Source organism: Bos indicus, chromosome X (genome assembly GCF_029378745.1).
Source record: "Bos indicus isolate NIAB-ARS_2022 breed Sahiwal x Tharparkar chromosome X, NIAB-ARS_B.indTharparkar_mat_pri_1.0, whole genome shotgun sequence".
NCBI lineage: Eukaryota > Metazoa > Chordata > Mammalia > Artiodactyla > Bovidae > Bos > Bos indicus.
Genome location: NC_091789.1, coordinates 85,676,570 through 85,701,389, shown reverse-complemented (window position 1 = coordinate 85,701,389; position 24,820 = coordinate 85,676,570). Strand labels below are relative to the sequence as shown.

General features: G+C 35.5%; 1 protein-coding gene across 2 annotated transcripts in view; it reads right to left on the bottom strand.

Annotated features, from left to right (window-relative positions):
- TEX11 (testis expressed 11) overlaps positions 1-24,820 on the bottom strand; it is a 203,967-nt gene that overhangs the window by 101,062 nt on the left and 78,085 nt on the right. For both annotated transcript variants that reach the window (XM_019956488.2, XM_070785334.1), the window contains exons 10-14: positions 20,540-20,594; positions 16,631-16,726; positions 12,116-12,197; positions 9,157-9,235; positions 682-833 (exon numbers count right to left, since the gene is read on the bottom strand). In XM_019956488.2, the coding sequence (XP_019812047.2) occupies positions 682-833; positions 9,157-9,235; positions 12,116-12,197; positions 16,631-16,726; positions 20,540-20,594 (464 nt within the window). The remainder of the gene's footprint in view (positions 1-681; positions 834-9,156; positions 9,236-12,115; positions 12,198-16,630; positions 16,727-20,539; positions 20,595-24,820) is intronic.

Below are 24,820 nucleotides of genomic sequence, written 5' to 3'. Positions count from 1 at the left end.
AATAAATCCCAGTGTTAACATTAGTGACTATCGTTCCAGTAATATCTCTATATGTATAGAGTTGAAAGAACAGATTAGGGTAAGAATTTTCTAAGAAAGAGTTCACACTATCTGTGTTCTTCAGAGTATAAGGTTCTACAGAGAGGTGGGGGATTAATGGAATGCTGAGATTTGGCTCTACATCTTTGCTTTAACTACAACAACTCTAATCTGTTTTATGTGGGGCAGGGTTCACATAACATTGCATCACAAAAGGATGCTACTGCTGCTGAAAAGAAATAAAAAATTAGGACTGTAGTTCACAACCTTCATTATATAGTTGGAAAAAACCAAGATCCAGAGATATTACTGACTTGCCTGAAGGTACACAAACTAATCTGAGATCAAACTGAAACATGAAATTAGGCTTCCCATCTCACAATTTTCCACTACAGATGAGTTTTAAGCTGAGTCTATTTTTGTTGATATTTTGTTATTTTTGTTTAGTTTTCATCCTGGCTTACCACATAGGTGGAATCTGGTTAGGTGAATTGTTATAGTTAAACGATATTAGGGAGGAAAAATAGTGAGAAAAAGAAAAAAAATCTGTTGATCTGAGGATTTTCCTACTGTTCTGATATCCATCTCTGAAGGACATGCATATGAACACTTTTCTAAAACATCTGCAAAAATCCTACTGACCTATAATGATTTCTTCAACCTTCTCCTTTGCAAACAAGTCTTCCTTCCTTTGTAAAAGCATGTCAATGTGGAGTAGTTGAGCTTTACTAGTATCTTCTGATGACTGAAAATGTTCACAGATAATCTTCAGGAAATAAAATCCAACAGAGTCTCTGTTCAAGAAAACACAATTTTAAGTGGTGTGAATAAAATACCTTTTTTAAAAATTTGTTTGAGCATGACCCAAACAGGCAAGATAAAACTATATCTGAGCTTAAGTAATACCATTAAATATCTCAACAAAACTATTTGTCAATAACAGATAATTTAATTCACTTCCTATTTATCAAGCCACAAGCATTTTCTTATAAATAAATATATACAGTTAGATAATCATCTCTCTACTAATATTTAATTATTCTTTTTCTCCAAAATGGATGCCAATTTATAAATAAATACTGTAACATGAGATATATCAAGTGAAGATACACGAACAGACATTAGAAATTTACTAGTCCCTTGTCATGAGAACTTTTATGATCTACTCTAGAATCAACTTTCAAATATACCATACAGCACTGTTTACTACAGTCAACATGTACATTACATTCTCAATATTCATTCATTTTATAACTGGAACTTTGTACCTTTTGATTATCTTCTCAAGTCATTATGCTATACAGCTTAAACTTACACAGTGCTGAATGTCAATTATATCTTAATAAAACTGAAAGAATGAAAAGAAATTTCCCAATTCCCTCGGTCAACAACTCCTTTAAAAAGTATGCTTCATTACACAAATAATGTAACAGTAGATAATGACTATGTTAAATGCAAAGAGTTCATGGATTGGAAGACTTAGTATCATTAAGATGGTAACACACCCAAACTGATCTACAGATGTAATGCAATCCCTATGAACATCCCAAAGATATTTTTTGCAGAAATGGAAAACTCCATCCTAAACTCATACAGAGTATCAAGGTACCCAGAAGAGCCAAAACAATCCTGAAACAGAAGAACAAACCTGATGGACTCATACTTCATGATTCAAATTTTACTACAAAGATACAGTAATCAAAATAGTGTGGTACCGGCATAAAGATACACATACACCAATGGAATAAAACAAAGAGTTTCGAAAGAAAATCTCACATACATGGTCAAATAATTTTCAACAAGGGTGCCAAGACCATTCCATGAAGGAAAAAAAATCATTTTTTCAATAAACAGTGCTGGGACAATTGGATATCCATAAGCAAAAGAATGAAATTCTTTCTTTTCATTCTTTGATGAAATCACCTTACATCATATAAAAAAACAAACTCAAAATGGATCAAAAACCTAAACGGAAGAACTAAAATGTAAAACTTATAGAAGAAAATATAGGGGAAAACCCTTATAACACTGGATTTGACAATGATTTCTTTGATATGACACTAAAAGCACAAATAACAAAATTAAAAACAGATAAACAGGACTATGTCAAAATTTTTACATTTTGTATATCAAGGAATACAATCAAAAGGGTGAAAAGGCAACCTATGAAATGGGAGAAAATATTTGCAAAATGTACATCTGATACACTGTTAATATCCAGATATATAAACTCAACAACAACAACAACAAAAAAAACAACTGACTTAAAAATGGGCAAAGAGGTTGATTAGATATTTTCCCAAAGAAGGATTTCCCTGGTGGCTCAGTTGGTAAAGAGTCTGCCTGCAATATGGGAGACGATTCGAACCCTGGGTTCGATCCCTGGGTCGGGAAGATCCCCTGGAGAAGGCAATGGCAACCCACTCCAGTATTCTTGCCTGGAGAATTCCATGGACAGGAGCATGGTGGGCTACAGTCCATGGGGTCACAAAGAATCAGACATGACTGAGTGACTAACTTTCACTTTCAAAACAATAAAAAATCAACTGACTTTTAAAATGGGCAAAGAGGTTGAATAGACATTCTTCCCAAAAAAGATACACAAATGGAAAAAATCACATGAAAAGATACTCAATATTACTAATCCATTAGTGAAATGCAATCAAAAGCACAATGAAAAAAAAAAAAAAAAAGCACAATGATACCACCTCATACCCATTAAAATAGTTACTGTCAGAAAAACAAACAAAAAAAAATGTTGGCCAGAATATGGAAAACTTGGAAAGCTTGTGCATTGTTGGTGAGAATGTAAAATTGTATAGCTGCTATGCAAACCAGTATGGTGATTCCTCTAAAAAATTAAAAATAATTTCCATATTATCTACTAATTCTACTTTGTATAAACCCAAATAACAAAAAATAAGGTCTCAAAGAGATATTTTTACACCCAAGGGCATAGCAGTATTGTTCACAACAGCCAAAAGGTGCAAGTATTACAAGTCTCCATCAATGGATGAATGAATAAACAAAATGCAGTACATAACAGTGGAATATTATTTAGCCTTTGAAGAGCAGGAAATTCGGACACATGCTACAACACAGATGAAACTTGAGGATACTATGCTAAGTGAAATACAATAAATGGGAAAAGCACAAATAGTGTATAATTTCACTAATATGAGGTACCTACAGTAGTCAAATTCATAGAAAGTAGAATGGTGTATGCCACAGACGGCAAAGTGGAGAACAGAGACTTGTTATTTAATGGGTACAAAGCTGTAATTCTGCAAGATGAAAAGAGCTCAAGAGTTTTCTTAATGTACTTTAAACACTATGAATGTTCATTGTAACACACATAACAATTTAAGTGTACTTAACACTGATGAATTGTATACTTAAAAATAGTTAAGATGGTATGTTTTATATATTTTACCACAAAAAAGGTTTAATTTCTTTAAAAAATTAATTAAACATTTGAAATATAATGGGTTTTGAACTTTGTCTAAAGCTTTCTCTGCATCTATTGAGAATATCATATGGGATTTATTTTTAAATTTAATGTCAATGTATCACATTGATTTACTTGCATATATCAAAAAATCCATGCATCCCTGGGATAAATCACACTTGATCACAGTGTATGATCCTTTCTATGTGTTTTTGTATGTAGTTTGACAGTATTTTGTTGAGGGTTTTTATGTTTATGTTCATCAGCGATACTGGCCTATAATTTTCTTTCTTGAGGATATCTTTGTCTGGTTTTGATATCAGGGTGATGGTAGCTTTGCATAGAGTAAGCTTGGGAGTGTTCCTTTCTCTACAATTTTTTGGAAAAATTTCAGATGGGTAGGTATTAACGACCCATCTGAAGGGAATGGCACCCACTTCAGTATTTTCACCTTGAGAACTCCATGAACATTATGAAAAGGCAAAGAGATAGAACACTGAAAGAGGAACTCCCCAGGTCAGTAGATGCCAATATGCTACTGGAGATCAGTGGAGAAATAACTCCAGAAAGAATGAAGGGATGGAGTTAAAGCACAAACACCACCCAGTTGTGGATGGGACTGGTGATGGAAGCAAAGTCTGATGCTGTAAAGAGCAATATTGCATAGGAACCTGGAATGTTAGGTCCATGAATCAAGGCAAAGTGGAACTGAACAAACAGGAGATGGCAACAGTGAACATCGGCATTCTAGGAATCAGCAAACTAAGATGGACTGGAATGGGTGAATTAAATTCAGATGACCATTATATCTATATAGTAGATATATCTATATATCTATATCTATATAGTAGATATAATGGTCATCTGAATTTAATTCACCCATTCCATTCTACGGGCAAGAATCCCTTCGAAGAAATGGAGTAGCCATCATAGTCAACAAAAGAGCCCAAAATGCAGTACTTGGATGCAATCTAAAAAATGACAAAATAATCCCTGTTCATTTCCAAGACAAACCATTCAATATCAAGGTAATCCAAGTCTATACCCCAACCAGTAACGCTGAAGAAGTGGAAGTTGAACGGTTCTATGAAGACCTACAAGACCTTCTAGAACTAACATGCAAAAAATATGTCCTTTTCATTATAGGCCAGCAAAAACAAAACCAGGAGCTGACTGTGGCTCAGATCACAAACTCCTTATTGCCAAACTGGAGCAAGCAGGGAAAACCACTAGACCATTCAGGCATGACCTATATCAAATCCCTTATGACTATACAGTGGAAGTGAGAAATAGATTTAAGGGACTAGATCTGATAGACAGAGTACCTGATGAACTATGGATGGAGGTTTGTGACATTGTACAGAGGCAGGGATCAAGACCATCCCCATGGAAAAGAAATGCAAAAAAGCAAAATGGCTGTGTGAGGAGGCCCTACAAATAGCTGTGAAAAGAAGAGAAGTGAAAAGCAAAGAAGAAAAAGAAGGATATTCCCATTTGAATGCATAGTTCCAAAGAATAGCAAGGAGAGATAAGAAAGCCTTCCTCAGCAATCAATGCAAAGAAATAGAGGAAAACAACAGAATGGGAAAGACTAGAGATCTCATCAAGAAAATTAGAGATGCCAAGGTAACATTTCATACAAAGATGGGCTCGATAAAGGACAGAAATGGTACAGACCTAACAGAAGAAAGAGATATTAAGAAGAGGTGGCAGGAATACACAGAAGAACTGTACAAAAAAGATCTTCATGACCCAGATAATCACAATGGTGTGATCACTCACCTAGAGCCAGGTATCATGGAATGTGAAGTCAAGTGGGCTTAGAAAGCATCACTATGAACAAAGGTAGTGGAGGTGATGGAATTCCAGCTGAGCTATTTCAAATCCTGAAAGATGATGCCATGAAAGTGCTACACTCAATATGCCAGCAAATTTGGAAAACTCAGCAGTGGCCACAGGACTGGAAAAGGTCAGCTTTCATTTCAATACCAAAGAAAGGCAATGCCAAAGAATGCTCAAACTACTGCACAATTGCACTCATCTCACATGCTAGTAAAGTAATGCTCAAAATTCTCCAAGCCAGGCTTCAGCAATATGTGAACCGTGAAATTCCAGATGTTCAAGCTGGTTTTAGAAAAGGCAGAGAAACCAGAGATCAAATTGCCAACATCCACTGGATCATGGAAAAAGGAAGAGAGTTCCAGAAAAATATCTATTTCTGCTTTATTGACTATGCCAAAGCCTTTGACTATGTGGATCACAATGAACTGTGGAAAAATCTTGAAAGAGATGGGAATACCAGGCCACCTGACCTGCCTCTTGAGAAACCTATATGCAGGTCAGGAAGCAACAGTTAGAACTGGATATGGAACAACAGGCTGGTTCCAAATAGGAAAAGGAGTATGTCAAGGCTGTATACTGTCACCCTGCTTATTTAACTTATATCCAGAGTACATCATGAGAAATGCTGAGCTGGAGGAAGCGTAAGCTGGAATCAAGATTGCCAGAAGTATCAATAACCTCAGATATGCAGATGACACCACCCTTATGGCAGAAAGTGAAGAGGAACTAAAAAGCCTCTTGATGAAAGTGAAAAAGGAGGGTGAAAAAGTTGGCTTAAAGCTCAACATTAAGAAAACTAAGATCATGGCATCTGGTCCCATCACTTCATGGCTAACGCTGAAACTCCAATACTTTGGCCACCTCATGCGAAGAGTTGACTCATTGGAAAAGACTCTAATGCTGGGAGGGATTGGGGGCAGGAGAAGGGGACAACAGAGGATGAGATGGCTGGATGGCATCACCGACTCGATGCACATGAGTTTGGGTGAACTCCAGGAGTTGGTGATGGACAGGAAGGCCTGGAGTGCTGCGATTGATGGGGTTGCAAAGAGTCGGACATGACTGAGCGACTGAACTGAACTTTACTGAATTCCTTTATTGGGTCTAATAGTTTTTAGTGAAGTCCTAAGAAGTTTCTGTTTAAGATCATATCATTTTAAATATGAATAATTTTGCTTCTTTTATTCTGATTTAGATGCCTTTTATTTCTTTTTCCCATCTAACTGCTCTAACTAGGACTTTCCAGTTCTACACTGAAGACAGGAATAAGAGTGGGCAACCTTGTCTTGTTCCTGATCTTAGAGGAAAGGTTTTAATTTCTCACCATTGAATATGATGTTAACAGCGGGACTGTCATATGTTTTTATGTTAAGGTATGTTCCTTCTATACACAATTTGTTGAGCATTTTCTCATGAAAGGATGTTACATTCTGTCAAATACTTTTTTATCCTACATCCATTGAGAGCGTCATATCATTTTTATGTTTCATTCTATTAACGTATTTTATCACATTTATTGATATGCCTATGTTGAACCATCCTTGTATCCCAGGGGTAAATTCCAGATGGTCATGTCATTTAACCAGTTTAATATTCTATTGAATTGACTTGCTAATACTTTGTTGAGAATGTTTGCATCTATATCCATCAGGAATATTGTTCTTCAGCTTCTTTGTTTGTAGTGTCCACATCTGGTTTGGTATCAGGACTGCCTTTGTAAAATGAGTTTGTGAGTATTCCCTTCTCTTCAACTTTTTGGAAGGGTCTGAGAAGAACTGGTAATTATTCTTTAAATGTTTGGTAGAATTCACAAGTTAAACTATCTATTCCTGGGCTTTTCTGTGTCTGGAAGTTTTGATTATTGATTTAATCTTTTTGCTATTAGTTTGATCAGATTTTCGATTTCTTCTTCATTCAGTTTTGGTAGGTTGTACATTTCTAGGAATTTATCCTCTAGGATAGCCAATTTGTTGGCATATAATCCCTCAAAATAGCCTCTTATTCCCCTATGTATTATGTAGTACCAGTTGTATCCTCTTTCATTTCTGACTTTTCTTCTTTAATCTAGCAGTAAGTTTGTCAATTTAGCTTATCTTTTAAAAAACCACTCCTTAGTTTTGTTGATTTTTTCTATTTTATTTCTGGCCTCTATTTCATTTATCTCTGCTCTGATCTTTGTTATTTCCTTCATTCTATCATCTTCTGAGTTTAGTTTATCCTTCTTTTTCTAGTTCCTTGAGATGTAAAGTTAAGTTGCTTATTTGCAACCTATTTTTCCAAGATATGCATTATTGGTATAAACTTCCCTCTGAGAAATGCTCTTGCAGCATCCTATATGTTTGGGGTATTGTGTTTGCATTTTCATTTTTTTGAGATTTTTTAAATTTCCCTTTTTTATTTCTTCTTTGACCCACTGGCTGAGGAGTGGTGTTAATTTCCACATATTTGCATATTTTTCTGCTTTCCTCTTACTGTTGATTCCTAGTTTCACACACTGTGGCTAGACAAGATATATGGTTTCAATCTTAAATTTGCTAAGATGTGTTTTGTGTACTTTCACATGGTTAATCCTAGAGAACATTCCATGTGCACTTGAGACGAATGTGGGTTCTGCTGCTGTTGAATGGAATGTTCTATAAATGTCTATTAGGTCTACTGACCTACTGTATGGCTGATGTCAAATATTTCCTTGTTGATTTTTGTGTGGATGATCTACTGCTACATGTGGGGTACTGAAGTCCCCAATTCTTATTTTTCATAGTCTCTTTCACTTTCATCTCTTTCTTCTCTTTCCTATATTAGAAGTCTCTGATAGCAAGATTCCTTATTTGTATAGTTTATGGCTTTAATGTGAACATGTTGAAAAATGATAGGTCTTGAAGATACTGTGGGGCTGGTAAATTAGTTATCAATATGGTTGAATAAAAGCAAGAGCAGCAAGAGTACACTAACTCAAAATGATACAATGCTAATGCCAAATATATAGGCAAGAATAATTTTATCTTTATAAATCATCCACTCATAAGCCCCTCTTTGGTAATACCAAAATAACTGTTACTATATTTATTTCATAATTTTGAACTACTCTTCCCCATTAGGCAGTGATCTTCTTGAGACTAGAGACTGCATATTATTTAATTTCTATATCTTCAGTGCCCAGCAATAAAATAACTGATACACTGTAGGAACTCAGATGTTAAACAATTAATTGCCACTAATTGTCAATTTAATTGCCACTAATTGCACATAAGGCGTGCTGAGTGCCAAAGAATTGATGCTTTGAACTGTGGTGTTGGAGAAGACTCTTGAGAGTCCCTTGGACTGCAAGGAGATCCAACCAGTCCATCCTAAAGGAGACCAGTCCTGGGTGTTCATTGGAAGCACTGATATTGAAGCTGAAACTCCAATATTTTGGCCACCTGATGCAAAGAGCTGACTCATTTGAAAAGACCCTGATGTTGGGAAAGATTGAAGGCAAGAGGAGAAGGGGACAACAGAGGATGAGACGGTCAGATGGCATCACCGACTCAATGGACATGAGTTTGGGTAAACTCCGGGAGATGGTGATGGACAGGGAGGCCTGGCGTGCTGTGGTTCATGGGGTCGCAAAGAGTCGGACACAACTGAGCGACTGAATTGAACTGAACTTATTGTTTAAATCAGTAAGCAAGCAGTTCCATCTTCTAATTTGATTAACACAATGCCAAATATTGTGCTTTGTGAATATGGGTATAGATAGATACAGATACAAACAGATATAATTCAACTTATGTTGAAACCTTAGAAAAATGTTAGTCTTTAAAAAAAGAAAATCAATTCTTCTATACCTTTCATGATCCATCAGCAGTTTAACAATATTCAGACAGAAGTTCATAGTCATGCCCAAATGTAGAATTTCCATAACATCTAACAAAAAGAAAAAATGAAATAATCACATCAGTTTCATTTTTGAGGAAGCTTAGCTATTTTCAATAATTTTCCTTTGTTCAAAATCTACTTTCTAAATGTTTGCCATATATCATGTATTGCCTAACAATTTATCAAAGCCTTTTTATATGCCAGTAATATCCAATGCTGCAGAGAATGCAGTGAAACAGGCAAAGTAACCTTTTGAAAAGCAATTTGAGTACTATATGCTAAAAACCCAGTGATTAAGAGCTTGGGATATGAAGTCAGTCAGATAGATTCATATTCGAAATCACTTGCCACTTTTATGGTGATAGTCAATTTAGTTAATTTTTCTGACTTTAGTTTTGCCATCTGTAAAGTGGGGAACAAATCACCAATCTCTCAGGGTTGTTGAGAGATTTACGTGAGATAATACATGTAAATTACATAGCAAAAGAGCTAGCACTTAGTAAGCATTCAATAAACGACAGCTGCTCTTATGATTCTATTTCAGAAATTGTACTTCTGAAAAGTCACCTGAAATAAATGTGGGGAAATGTAACGAACAAAGATACTATTAATAAAAGCAACACAGATTATAATGACAATAAAAATGATGCATACTGAGTCTCCACTATACGACAGTGACAAATTACTATGCAACCATTAAAATTGTTAAATATAAAACTGTGTTTCCCATTTAAAAAATGAATATGCACCAATATGAATTATAAGATTGGTAAAACAAAATTGGAAAACAAAGGCTATCTATAAATTCTGTAAAAGAGCAAATTAAAATAGAAAAATACTGAAAATAAACCATCAAATTTCTAAAAGTGATTATGTTTAGATTATTTATTCAACAAATAGCTAACAAGCGTATTCTCTGTGCCAGGGAGCTGTGCTGGGAATCCAGCAGTAGACAAAGCACACAAAAATCTCTGCTGCCACAGAGCTAATATTCCAGTGCATGGTGGACAATAAGTATTTTTAGTATATTCCAAAAACTTCTTCAATGGGTATGTACTACTTTTTCATAATAAAAAACATTAAATATTTTTAAAATGTCTACTTTCTCTACTATAAAAAATACCAGTGAAGTTCCAATGACAGTAGTTAGGTTGATGATTCTTAAAAGTACTTTCATTAGCAAGGAAATGAACATATAAAAATGTGAGTTTCATATATACCAAAACTTTTAATATAACAAAATGAAAGATAATTGTATTATTTTAAACTATACAAAACTTAAACTCATGGAAGTTTCCTAGTTTATAATCTGATGTTGCAATTTCATTACTCTATCATGAGTATCTAGACCAAGTTAAGTAAAAACAATCTGGAAATAAAGAATAATTTCATTTTAAATTGTTTCTTTTCTACATTTTGATTTTAAAAAATTTAATAGGAATTAACTTCAAACTAGGTAACTCCAATAATCTCTCTGATCTTCCCACACTATATTAGTTTGAGTAAGACTATTCCTCTACTTGCTTAGTTGGTTTGTTTATTCCCATACTGCAAAAAAAGAATGAAGTTGTCTTTCTGGCTCCAAAAAGATTTCAGCCTGTGCATATCTGAGCTGATACTATTACCTAGAGATGCAGAATCCTCTATGTATTTTAGATCCTGTGATCTCCTGATGATTGGCTAATATTCTAGAAATCACAGAAAGTTTCAGTAGTACTAAATAGGCACTAAACTTACAGCAACTTCCAAATCTGATTACTGTCCTACTTATTATAAATTGCTATTATTTATTGGATAATCAGTTATACTAACATGTAATTTTATATACCAAAAATAATACAGTTCTATGATTATATTTTATACAGTACAAAATAAAGCATGTACACATCAAAAATTTTAAATTAGTTTTATGACTAAACATAATTGAAATACTGTTAGGTCAGTGTGCACAGAGAGATATTTTTCCTCACTTAATTCCTCTATATAGTAGTAATAACAGTTAATAGTAGTAATCATAATAACTAAATGATAGGTAATATTTATTGCACACTAACTATGTACCAAGCATGGAACTAAATGCTTTACATACTTTTTTCATAGAATTCTCAAAACAACACAATGAGATAGACATTAATATTATGTATTTTTTAAAGCTGAAGAAACTGAAGCACAGAAAATTTAAGTGACTTGCCAAATGACTCAGAGCTCCATAACAGTTTATGCTGACATATGCACACTCTAGTTCCTTGAGAATTTTGAAAAACAAATAGCAATGTTTATACAAGTATTTGGGCTTCCTTGATAGCTCAGTTGGGTAAAGAATCCACCACAATGCAGGACACCCCAGTTCGATTCCTGGGTCAAGAAGATCTACTGGAGAAGGGATAGGCTACCCACTCCAGTTTTCTTGGGCTTCCGTTGTGGCTCAGTTGGTAAAGAATCCGCCTGCAATGCGGGAGACCTGGGATCAATCCCTGGGTTGGGAAGATCCCCTGGAGAAGGGAAAGGCTACCCACTCCAGTATTCTGGCCTACAGAATCCCATGGACTACAGTCCGTGGGGTTGCAAATAGTCGGACACAACTGAGCGACTTTCACATTCACTTCACAGACAAGTAATTATAAAAGGCACAGCATTGCAAAGGCTTTTTCTATCAATAGGTATCTTTTTTCATGATGGGCAGGTTGGGCAGCTGCAATTTTCTGCTAGACAAAAGGAAAATTGATAGCTTTTACTATGCTCTTTTTTTATTACTTGCTAAATTTGCTACTGTGTTCTCTTCCTTCTCCTTTGCTTCCTGACAATTTTATGTACTCAGTTTCTTTCTCAGTCACCATCAAATTATACCTATGCTAATACATAATATCTTACAGTCAACAAATTGGTATTAATATTTCTGTACTTTTCACACACAGAGATGTTACTTACTTTGAAAAAGTTCTTCATTATCTATTTCACCCTTCAAGAGGATTTTCACCTTTAAGAAAAGCCCAACTGGATCTAAATGTTCCTATTTTAAACAAAGAAATCACAATGATATTAACCGTAGAATGTAAAAGACAATTTTCAAGTAATTGCCTATTTCACTAAACCACACCAAGATGACTCATGATCAAAGGAAATCAAAATTATAAAAGATAAAATCATAATATCCAGTCTATCCATGAGGCTATTTTCTGATATTTTATTCAATCTAAATTGAACAGTACATGGAAAAGAACATGTAAACACGTCTATTGAGTGGCAAGCATTTAATGGCAAGGTCAATATTTAAACTGTGAGAATATAAGACCATATTCTTATCTTGGTAAGCAAAACCCTACACATCAATTAGATCTGCTTTCTTTTGAAATCTTAATAACAACTAAAGTCCTTTGCAAATAATGGTTGAATGAAATAAACATACTATAATATGCCTGTCACATTTACTATTAATAACAATATACTCAGAATGGTTTTTCCAAGTCCTTGCTACTTGGACTTGGTTCTACTTCTGCCTGACAGTGTACATTTTGAAACAGCTGTCTACAATTAAAAGTGCAGTCTAGGCTCACAGAACAGAATTTTTCTTTCTACAACATTAATCAACCTCTACATGGACACTATATTCATTAGTTCCATGCTCTGTAAATTCATACGTGAGATGCCTGAGGAATGGAAAGTTAGGGAAAGCAACCACAGGTATTATAACCAATTGCAAATAATGATGATATCAATACAAGAATAAACTAAGAATGCATTAGTTTCTTACATTACCATCTTTCCTAATGGGCATATTCAAATATGTCTTGAGCTCAAAACATGTTTTATACACTAGCAATGAACAATCCAAAAGTGAAGGTAAGAAAATAATTCCATTTATAATAGCAACAAAAAAGAATAAAATACATAGGAATGAATTTTAAAAATAAGGGCAAGACTTCTACACTGAAACTTATAAAACACTATTGAAAGAAATTGAAGAAGACCTAAATAAATGAAAACACATCTCATATTCCTGGATTGGAAAGCTTATAACTGTTTAGATAGAAGTAATTTCCCAATTGATATAGATTCAATGCAATCAAATTCCCAGCTGGCATCTTTGTAGAAATTGATAGGCTGATCAATTTGGGAACCAATTCCCAAATTCATATGAAAGTGCAAGGAATGTCAAAACAACCTGGAAACAGAACAAAGCAGGATGACTCATACTTGCAATTCCAAAGAGGTATACCACTTTACACTGACATCAGTTGTGGATAAGAATTTCCAGTGTTCCATATCCTTGTTAACACTTGGAATTACTGGACTTCTAAGTTTTTGCCCATGTAGTGGGTATTATACCCACTTTAAGGTGTTCCTCTTATCTTCCTAGCACCTTACTGTGAGGCTTTCAGCTTCTATAAAACTAAACACTCCTTTTCCTACACTCTCTTTAAGCAATCTTACACATTTTCCAGACTTCAAATATAGTTGCTTAAGTTAAAAAAAAATCTGCTGAAGCAAAAGGTAAAACAGAAAAGGAAAGACATACCTATCTGAATGTAGAGTTCCAAAAAATAGCAAGGAGAGATAAGAAAGCCTTCCTCAGAGATCAATGCAAAGAAATAGAGGAAAACAATAGAATGAGAAAGACTAGAGATCTCTTCAAGAAAATCAGAGATACCAAGGGAACATTTCATGCAAAGATGGGCAAAGATGGGCACAATAAAGCACAGAAACGGTATGGACCTAACAGAAGCAGAAGATAGTAAGAAAAGGTGGCAAGAATACACAGAAGAACTATACAAAAAAGATCTTAATGATCCAGATAACCACGATGGTGTGATCACTCACCTAGAGCCAGACATCCTGGAGTGTGAGGTCAGGTGGGCCTTAGGAAGCATCACTACGAACAAAGCTAGAGGTGATGGAACTCCAGTTAAGCCACTTCAATTCCTAAAAGATGATGCTGTAAACTGCAGCACCCAATATGCCAGCAAATTTGGAATACTCAACAGTGGCCACAGGACTGGAAAAGGTCAGGTTTCATTCTAAACTCAAAGAAAGGCAATGACAAAGAATGCTCAAACTACCACACAATTGCACTCATCTCACACGCTAGCAAAGTAATGCTCAAAATTCTCCAACAGTACATGAACCAAGAACTTCCAGATGTTCAAGTGGGTTTTAGGAAAGGCAGAGGAACCAGAGATCAAATTGCCAACATCCGTTGGATCATCGAAAAAGCAAGAGAATTTCAGAAAAATATCTACTTCTGCTTTGTTGACTACACCAAAGCCTTTGACTGTGTGGATCATGACAAATTTTGGAAAATTCTTAAAGAGGTGGGAATACCAAACCACCTTACTTACCTCGTGAAAAATCTGCATGCAGCTCAAGAAGAAACAGTTAGAACTGGACATGGAACAACAAACTGGTTCCAAATTGGAAAAGAAGTACATCAAGACTGTATACTATCACCCTGTTTATTTAACTTATATGCAGATTACATCACGAGAAAGGCTGGGCTGGATGAAGCACAAGCTAGAATCAAGATTGTGGCAGACATATCCATAATCTCAGATATGCAGATGACACCACCCTTAAGGCAGAAAGTGAAGAGGAAATAAAGAGCCTCTTGATGAAAGTGAAAGAAGAGAGTGAAAAAGTTGGCTTAAAACCCAACATTCAAGAAATGAAGACTGTGGCATCCTGTCCCATTACTTCATGGCAATAGAGGGGAAATAATGGAAACAGTGACAGACTTCATTTTCTTGGGCTCCAGCCACGAACTTAAAAGACGCATGCTCCTTGGAAGAAAAGCTATGACCAACCTAGACAGCATATTGAAATCAGAGACATTACCTTGTCAACAAAAGTCCATCGATTCAGAGCGATGGTTTTTCCATTAGTCATGTATGGATGTGAGAGTTGGACCATAAAGAAAGCTGAGCACCAAAGAATTGATGCCTTTGAACTGTGGTGTTGGAGAAGACTCTTGAGAGTCCCTTGGATTGCAAGGAGACCCAACCAGTCCATCCTCAAGGAAATCAGTCCTGAATATTCATTGGAAGGACTGATGCTGAAGCTGAAACTCTAATACTTTGGCCACCTGATGTGAAGAACTGACTCATTTGAAAACTCTAATACTTTGGCCACCTGATGTGAAGAACTGACTCATTTGAAAAGACCCTGATGCTGGGAAAGATTGAAGGCAGGAGGAGATGGGGACAACAGAAGATGAGATGGTTGGATGGCATCACCAACTCAATGGACATGAGTTTGAACAAGCTCCTGGAGTTGGTGATGGACAGGGAAGCCTAGTGTGCTGCAGTCCATGGGGAAGCAAAGAGTCGGACTCGACTGAGCAACTAAACTGAACTGAATAATATAGAGAAATAGAATGCACAATAACAGGTGATGCACAATAACAGGTGATGCTAGGTATATAGGCAAGTATTCTTCACACTATTATTCTTTCAGTCTTTCTCTAGGTTTGAAATTGTTTACAAATAAAACTCTTTTATACATATACTGCCACTGAAATCCTAACACACCTAGTTTATTGATATCCATGATCAATAATTAGCCTATTAAATGTATTATGTCAGGACTAAGGCAGATGAACAATTATTGTTATAAAAACTGTAACTTCTACATCTAGTGAACAAAAACACATGCTGAAAAGAAGCCATGTAGCCAGTACGCAACCACCTGAATTGTCTTGGATTCTGTTTTTTATTTAGACTTCCATCTCAGCAAATGCAAAACAAAACAGGACGCAACTTTTGAAAATGTTCGTGTATATTAATGTTTTTAAATTTAAAAATTTAATATAAAAGAAGCTTTTCAGCATTAAATAACCCCATCCATGTGACATAAATTTCAAGAAAATATAGTTCAAATAAATGGTCTCTCAATTTAATATCGTGATTAAACTATCCCTTTCATGCATCCCATTTTGTTGAAAAAAAAAAAACAACCTTTAAAAATATATTAGTATATTTAATTGCCTTACAGAATAAGACACATTGATCCTAACTGAATCTCTTTTATTTAAACAGTTATCAGTCTATCAGTGTTCCTTGTTCGGGAGTATAAAGTATGTACACGTGTATATATGTGTGTATGTGTGTGTGCGTGTTTGTATGTATGAGTATGAGCTAATGTGAAACACTGATGTTGTTTTTTAAACTAAATCCCATTATCTATTTTCTCATCATTTATTTTTTATCCTAAAGTTTACTCACAGTAGACAACACTTTCTGTTCTGTACAAAAGAAAATTTTTTCAAAAATATCTGTTGTCATAGAAGTATATTTTATTCTTCCTTTCTGCACTGCAGAAGAAACTGTCACAATATGTTATTTTAAAAAAAAAAAGGAATACTGGAGCAAATGTCTAAACTGGATTTCAAAATGCGAATCAATGCTTTCAGAATTGCATTAAGATAATATTCAAAGTAAAAACTTCTTATACCTTGTTTGCTAGGTTTATAATGTTGAGAGCCTTATCACGATATTCACTGCTGTCCCAATCCAAATAAGCTGTGGCTAGTAACCGCAGAACTTTAGCCTATAATTGAAAACAGAAAACACACACACACATAGTTGAGGGTTAAACTGCAATACAATAGCTGACTATGACTTACACAGTGATAGGCATTTCTCAAACCTCAGTCATAATTATGAAATATCATTTCCTTAAGCAACAACATAGTCTTAGGATATATCTCATCATCACGTTACCCACACCAAACACCGTCTGAGAATTTTATAGTAATAGTTTATTTAAATTTAATATAATTCTGTTAATATAATTATTTTCTTAACAGTTTTCTAGTGCTAAAGTACTTTTTCATTCCCACTTTAAAAATAAGGAAGTTAAAGCACAGCAATATTTAATGTAATCATCTTATCACCTACTGTTTTGGTAGCATTATATTAGGCATCCATCAAAAGCAATAAATAGAAAGACATAATTCTTCTCTCAAAGTCTTTATAGCCTAGTTGAGATTAACCAACTGCAGCACTGTTTCAGTAGGAACAGATACTCTTTCCTGTAGAGAAGATTTCTCCCAACTCAGCCAAGTTTTAAAATTAATAAAGTATTTCTTAATTAAGTCAGTTTCTCCAGGCAGGTCTACATTGATAAGGAGAGTAAGTCTAGTCAGCACACATTTGTTTAACTACAGATTCACATTTTGAAAGAAGAAGGCCTATTTCCATGAATATTCTACCTTCAAGTATAGTGAGGAAAGTAGGACCAGACAAAGGTGGTCTTCTAACTTAAAAAAAAAAATGTTAAGCACATTATGGCTCTGTGAATCTTTGAGAAAGGACATTTAGGGTGTCACATCTGTGAGTTTTTTAATTCAAGAATTAAGATGGATATAATGTACTTAATATCATTATTATTATCATGGAACAACTTTCAACTTATAAACTCCTCCAGAGGACTTTGATGGAGTAATTATGGCATCTCTGAAAAAGACTGCAGTTATTCTGTAACAGTAAAAGGGTCAAATAATCAGAAAGGTAACACAAAATGGATGAATCTCAAAACTATTATGTTAAGCAAAAGAAGCCAGAAATAAAACAGTACATACTGTATGATTCATTTATACAAAGTTCAAGAAAAGCCAAAAATAATCTACAGCAATAAAAATCAGAATACTGGTTTTATCAGGAGGGTAGGAATAGCTGTTAACTCGAAAGGGGCCAAGGTAACTTTTAAGGGTGATGGAAATGTCTGTATCTTGATCTGTGTGGTTGTTATAAGACTATATAGATAAACTGAAATTCATCATGCTGTATACTCTTAACATTTGTACATTTCAGTTCAGTCGCTCAGTCGTGTCCAACTCTTTGTGACCCCATGAATTGCAGCATGCCAGGCCTCCCTGTCCATCACCAACTCCCAGAGTTCACCCAAACCCATGTCCATTGAGTCGGTGATGCCATCCAGCCATCTCATCCTGTCTTCCCCTTCTCCTCCTGCCCTCAATCTTTCCCAACATCAGGGTCTTCTCAAATGAGTCAGCTCTTCGCATCAGGTGGCCAAAGTATTGGAGTTTCAGCTACAACATCAGTCCTTCCAATGAACACCCAGGACTGATCTCCTTAGAGTCTTCTCCAACATCACAGTTCAAAAGCATCAATTCTTCGGCGCTCAGTTTTCTTTATAGTCCAACTCTGACATCCATACATGACCACTGGAAAAACCATAGCCTTGACTAGACGGTAGACGGACCCTTGTTGACAAAGTAATGTCTCCGCTTTTAAATATGCTGTCTAGGTTGGTCATAACTTTATTATATATATATAAGTTATACCCCAATAAAGTATTGCTAGCATGAAAGAAAAACTATTTCATAATCTTACTTCTCCATACCTCACAATATGAATATTAGGTATCAATCACACTTAATTCCTATCTTCCATCTTCATTTCCTCCTTCAGATGTCTTCTCAACTAGATCATGCCTCGAATTCCCTTTTCCCTCCCTTTTAACTATACGAACTCCATCTGCTTTTCAGGTCTATCTCCTACCAGAAGGTTTCCTTTTTTTTATTCTTTTGTTTATTTGTTATGCTGGGTCTTCAGTGCTGCACGGGCTTTTCTTTGATTGCGTCAGGCAGCAGCTACTTTCTGGTTATGGTATGCAGGCTTCTCATTGTGGTGGCTTCTCTTGCTGTGAAGCACAAGCTTTAGGATGCAAGGGTTTCAGTAGCTGTGGCTCGAGGGCTCAGTAGTTGCAATTCCCGGGCTCTAGTGCACAGGCTCAATAGTTGTGGTGCACAGGCTTAGTTGCTCCTTAGCATGTGGGATCTTCCTGGACTAGGGATAGAACCCATTTCTCCTGCACTGGCAGGTAGATTCTTTACCACTGAGCCACCAGGGGTCATCAGAAGACTTCTTCAAATATTCTAGTCAATACTAATATTCCCCTATTTTGTATACCCTTCTGCATACTTTAGCTTAGTACCACACAGTCTGTGACTTATTTTTCTCAAATTGTTTCACTTGTACTCTTTTTAATCTTCTTTTGACATTTAATTGAAGTAAAAAATCCATACAGAAAAAATTCAAAAATCTCAATGGTACAACTCAGAATTTTCTCAAAGTGAACAAACATATATTAACAACACAGAAATCAAGAAACAGAACATTAGTCTCATCTCATACCTCTTTTCAGACACTATTCAAAACAAGGGTAACCAATTATCTGACTTTTAACACCATGTATTAGCTCTACCTACTTTTGGCATTCATATTTATGTAAATATACAGTATATACTACCTTGTATTTTGCTCTGTTCAACATTATATGTGAGGACATCCACATAGTTACAATTATTGTAATCTATTCTCATTGCTGTATAAAATTCTAATATATGACCCTATCATAATATAATCTTATTATTTTTAATTGTGGCAAAATACCCATAACAAAAAATTGATCATTTTAACCATTTTTAAGTGCATGGTTCAGTAATATTAAGTATATTCACACTGTTGTTCAACCATCACCATCATACATCTCCAGAACTCTTTTAATCTCACAAAATTTAAACTCTATACTCATTAAACAATAGTTCACCATGTTCTCCTCTCTCCAAACCTCTGCAACTACCATTTTATTTTGTCTCTATGAATTTGACAAACCAAGATACCTCATTGAAATCGAATCATACAGTATGTCTTTTTGTGAATGGCTTACTTCACTTAGCATAATGTCCTCAAGGTTCATTTATGTTGTAGCATGTATCAGAAATTCTTTCCTTTTCATGGCTGAATAATATTCCATTGTATTCACTTATACTAGTTTCATCTTTTAAACATAAGCTTCTTAAGGATAGAGGCCATGTTTTATGTTTCTCTTTTATTCTCTATCTACCACAATGCTAGATGTATATAAGTATTGAGTTACATTTCGATTGATATATTGTAATAATGGTAAGAAGCAGAAATGGATATTCAAAAAAATTCCATTCTGTTATGGCATTTATTAAATTAGCTTTATATCAGATCTATTACATAATCACATTTTATTTGATTAAACAGTAAAATTAAACTTCCATACCAGGCGTGTACTATCTGAGTGGTTATAGGAAACCTAAAATTTTTGAGCATTTAAATAAAAGCTAAAACGTATATATCCAAACATTGTCCTAAGCACTTTACATGTATTAACTCATGAGTATAAGAATCTACGTGGATGGTAGATTCTATAAGTTTATCAACTTTATAAAAACTAACACTGAGATATTAAGTGATGTGCCCAATGAACACTCACAAATAGAGGGATAGATTACTATAAATTTATTAAAATAACATAAACTGTATTTCTTCCACCTATTTCTGCAATATTTAACATGATTCTTACCAGCATTTCTGGCTCAACAGAATTCCCATCCGTCTTCCCAATATCAAAGCTTTGGCTGTAATTTAAAAAGGAAAAAAGAACATATATATACACATTTATTTCAAATAATACTTTTTTTCAACATTACGTATTACCAAGAAGACATGTGATAATTATACTTAATTGCAACTTTTTTATTTTGTACAACAGATTATTAGCCTATTAATAAAAATCAATTGTATAAAGCAATATTTTCTAAGTTTAGAAAACCACAATTTCCTGAGGATGTATATTCAATAAATCAACACCATAATTACAGTATTGCTCTCCTCCATTTGGCTATATATACTATATAAAACTGTTTTACATATGTGTACAAGCCCTTGCTTTATGAGCACATTTTAAACTGTAAGAAATATATTTTTATAATAAAACAAATACATGAGTTTTCATGAAAACAAATGTTTCAGCAATACTTATTACGCTTCACAACACCCTTGTGATGCACAATATTAGTTCCATTTTGCAGCTGAATGAATCAGTTTAGCAGTTAAGTGATTTCTAATATTTCCTAGATTAATACTGAAAATGAGACCAAGGGGTTGGGGAGAAAAGAAATTTGACTTTCAGTTATCTGCTTTAATTACCATACTATATTATCTATCGGACATTCTGATAACCACAAATAATGTATGAATATGAGCCTCAGGTTTTCAAAACACCTAAAAGCAAAACAAAGATCACTCACCATAAAACTGGTATTCCAAGGATGGAAGTCAATAAAATTTTGGTGAACTGTACTAAATTGAAGCCATTGTTTTGAAGAATTTCTTTTTAAAAACTCTAAGACCCAGAGCTACCAAACTGAGTTTTCAGCTTGCTAACGAAGGTATAAAGCTGGCCTATATTATAATAGCCTCATTGAAAGCCCTGTTTCATAGAGGTCTCTGTTGGTACATTAAACCTTCTACTTCCAGATTTTAAAATCATCAATGAAAACAGAACTTCTGCAACCGTGGTATTAAGAAGTTCTTGGACTCTCTCTCCCCAGTGAAACAACCATCTGCCTGGATAAATCATTAAAACAACCATTTAAGGTCTCTGGAAAGTGTCCTAAGGGCATACAGCAATCGAAAAATATTTATTAAACAAAAACCAACAGAATTTCAGTAAAAACAGTGAGTCTCTGGCATTTGAGCCATGACCTGCTCCTATCCACACCACCTCCATGTGATGGAAGCTACTCCAGATGAGTGCTGTCAAGAAAGGAATTAGGCAGTGGGGTGGGGAGATGAGTGAACTATGTGACAGAAATCAAGAGGCACAAGCTTCCAGTTTTAAAATAAATAAGTCATGGAGACATAATGTACAGTATAGGGAATACAGGCAACTAAACTTGTGGTGATCATTTTGTAAGGTACAAAAATATCAAGTCACTATGTTGTACACCTGAAACTGATATAATGTTGAAAGTCAATTATACTCCAATTTAAAACAAAAAGTAAGTGGGAATTCTCTCTTCCTCCAAGTCCTAGACTCAGGCTGCTAGCCTCTCTTATCTTCCCCAGATCTGTGATGCAGAAGTACTATCATGGGCAGGCACAATGAAAGGACTGGGTCTTCCTTTTCCGAACTCAGTTCTCACTCGTAGGCTAAGGGCTCTACCCCTGGTGTTAACAGCTGATCACCTTCACCGAGGCTGGCTCTTGGGGCAGAAGCTCCAGGAATGGAGGGCATACTAAGAAGATTAGGGGCTACCATCTCCACAACGTCTACTGCAGGAGGAGCTACCACACTCCTGCCACCAACTACAGCACTGTGGCACAGTTTCTGCCCAAGGAAAGAAGAAGGCAATAAAGAGGAAGAGCTCAGCATTTCTGCCTAAGGGAAATGACTTGAAAACCAAGCAAGGAGAGATTCCTGCCTAAGAGTATAGTCAAAAACAATGGAGATCTTAGCTATTCTTAAGGAGGAGGATATGCATGTGGCGGGGAAGGGGGCATGTGGGAAATCTCTGTACCTTCCTCTCAATGTTGCTATAAACTTAAAACTGTCCTAAAAAAATTCTGTCTTAAAAAAATGAAATCACATTCATTTCTGGGGGGTGAGGGGTGGCGAGTAGTGTTGGAGATTGTGCACATGCCCAAGATTACTCACTCAGGCATGACCAGAGAGAAAGCATATTGGCTACTAGCCCCTGGCTGAATACAGGGCAAAGTAATGAATTCACTGAACTGTCAAGACAGTCTTTAAGCCAAACACATAATCAAAAGGAAAGGGTGAAAATCAAACTGGCTAAGTGGGCTTAAAACAACCTTTGACCAACATGAGGTTTATGTTTCCAGATGCAGGGGTGAACCCCAGAGAGCTATGAAAAGACAAAAACAGGAGAAAAACCTCTCAGCAGGGACATTAGAGGTCATATACGGTAAGAAAAACAGACCTCACAGAATTAGTCCAGTCAGGTGAACTAACAAATAGGTGACCAAACAAACAATAAAAGAAAAGTAACTACCAGAAAAGAGGGGGATAGGTATTCAAACTTGCCACAATATATTATCCAAAATGTCTAGTTTTCAACAAAATATTATATGACATACAATAGAACAGTGACTCATACAGAGGAATAGGAGAAAGCAATACAAACTGCCTTTGAGAAGTCCTAAATATTACACTTATTAGAAAAATACTTCAAAGAAGCTATTGGAGATATGCTCAAAAAGCTTTAGGAAACCATGTTTAAATAATTAAAGGAAGGTATGGTAACAGTGATTCATCATTTAAGAATATATTGATTAAATGATCAAAATAATTTTAAAAAGTACAAATTCTCAAGCTGAAAAGTACAATAATTGAAATGAAAAATTCACTAGAAGAGGCTCAAAGTAGATCTGAGGAGGCAAAAAGAGAATAAACAAACGTGAAGATAGATTGATAGTGATTATAGAAATCTAAATAAAACATAGATGAGAAAAAAAAGAACAATGCCTCAGAGAAATGTGGGACATCATTCAGTTCAGTTCAGTTGCTCAGTTGTGTCCGACTCTTTGCGACCCCATGAATCACAGCACGCCAGGCCTCCCTGTCCATCAGCAACTCCCGGAGTTCACTCAGACTCACGTCCATTGAGTCCGTGATGCCATCCAGCCATCTCATCCTCTGTCATCCCCTTCTCCTCCTGCCCACAATCCCTCCCAGGATCAGTCTTTTCCAATAAGCACACCAACATAAGCACAATCAGAGTAACAAAATGAGGGAGGCAAGATAAAGGGATAGGAAACATATTCAAAGAAACAATGGCTGAAAATGTCCCAAATTTGATGGAAAAAAAAAATCTACTTGGTAAAGCATCTGACTTGGAGAAGGAAATGGCAACCCACTCCAGTGTTCTTGTCTGGAGAATCACAGGGACGGGTGGGCTGCCGTCTCTGTGGTCGCACAGAGTTGGACACGACTGAAGCGACTTAGCAGCAAAGCATCTGACCGCAATGCATAAGACCCCCGTTCAATCCATAGGTCAGGAAGATCTGCTGGAGAAGGGATAGGCTACCCACTCCAGTATTCTTGGGCTTCCCTTGTGGTTCAGTTGGTAAAGAATCCGTCTGCAATGTGGGAGACTCGGGTTCAATCCCTGGGTTGGGAAGATCCCCTGGAGAAGGGAAAGGCTACCCACTCCAGTATTCTGGCCTGGGGAATTCCATGTACTGTATAGTCCATGGGGTCACAAACAGTCGGTCACGACTGAGTGACTTTCACTTTCACTGTTTTTCACACATTAAGAAGCTTAATAGGCTCCACATAGGATAACACAAAGAAATCCATACTCAGACACATTATGGTCAAATTATCCAAAGAGAAAATACTGAAAACAATAAGAGAAAAATGTTTCATCATGTAAAAGGGAATGATACATGTAAAAAGTCAGATTAACAGCTGACTCTTCATCACAAATGATGGGGGCAATGGCAGGGATGACTAATTAAAAAATTATCAACTAAGAACCCTATATTATATATCTAGCTCTTCTGGTAGACCCCAAGGATACCACAGAATATAGCTTCTTAATTATTGAACTAGATGATCTGTAAGAGTTCTCACAGTGATAAAGTGTTATGTGTAATAAATTATCTTATTAAAATTGCTACTATATAATTTGTTGTATTTCCACAAGATGGCGCTAATATATTTCCATTTTCCATCAAAACATGTCTTCTATATGATCATTTCTATAGTTAATAATTTAATCATAGTCTATTATTACATACCCTTAACTTTTCAAAGTACTGTTGTATTATTTATGCT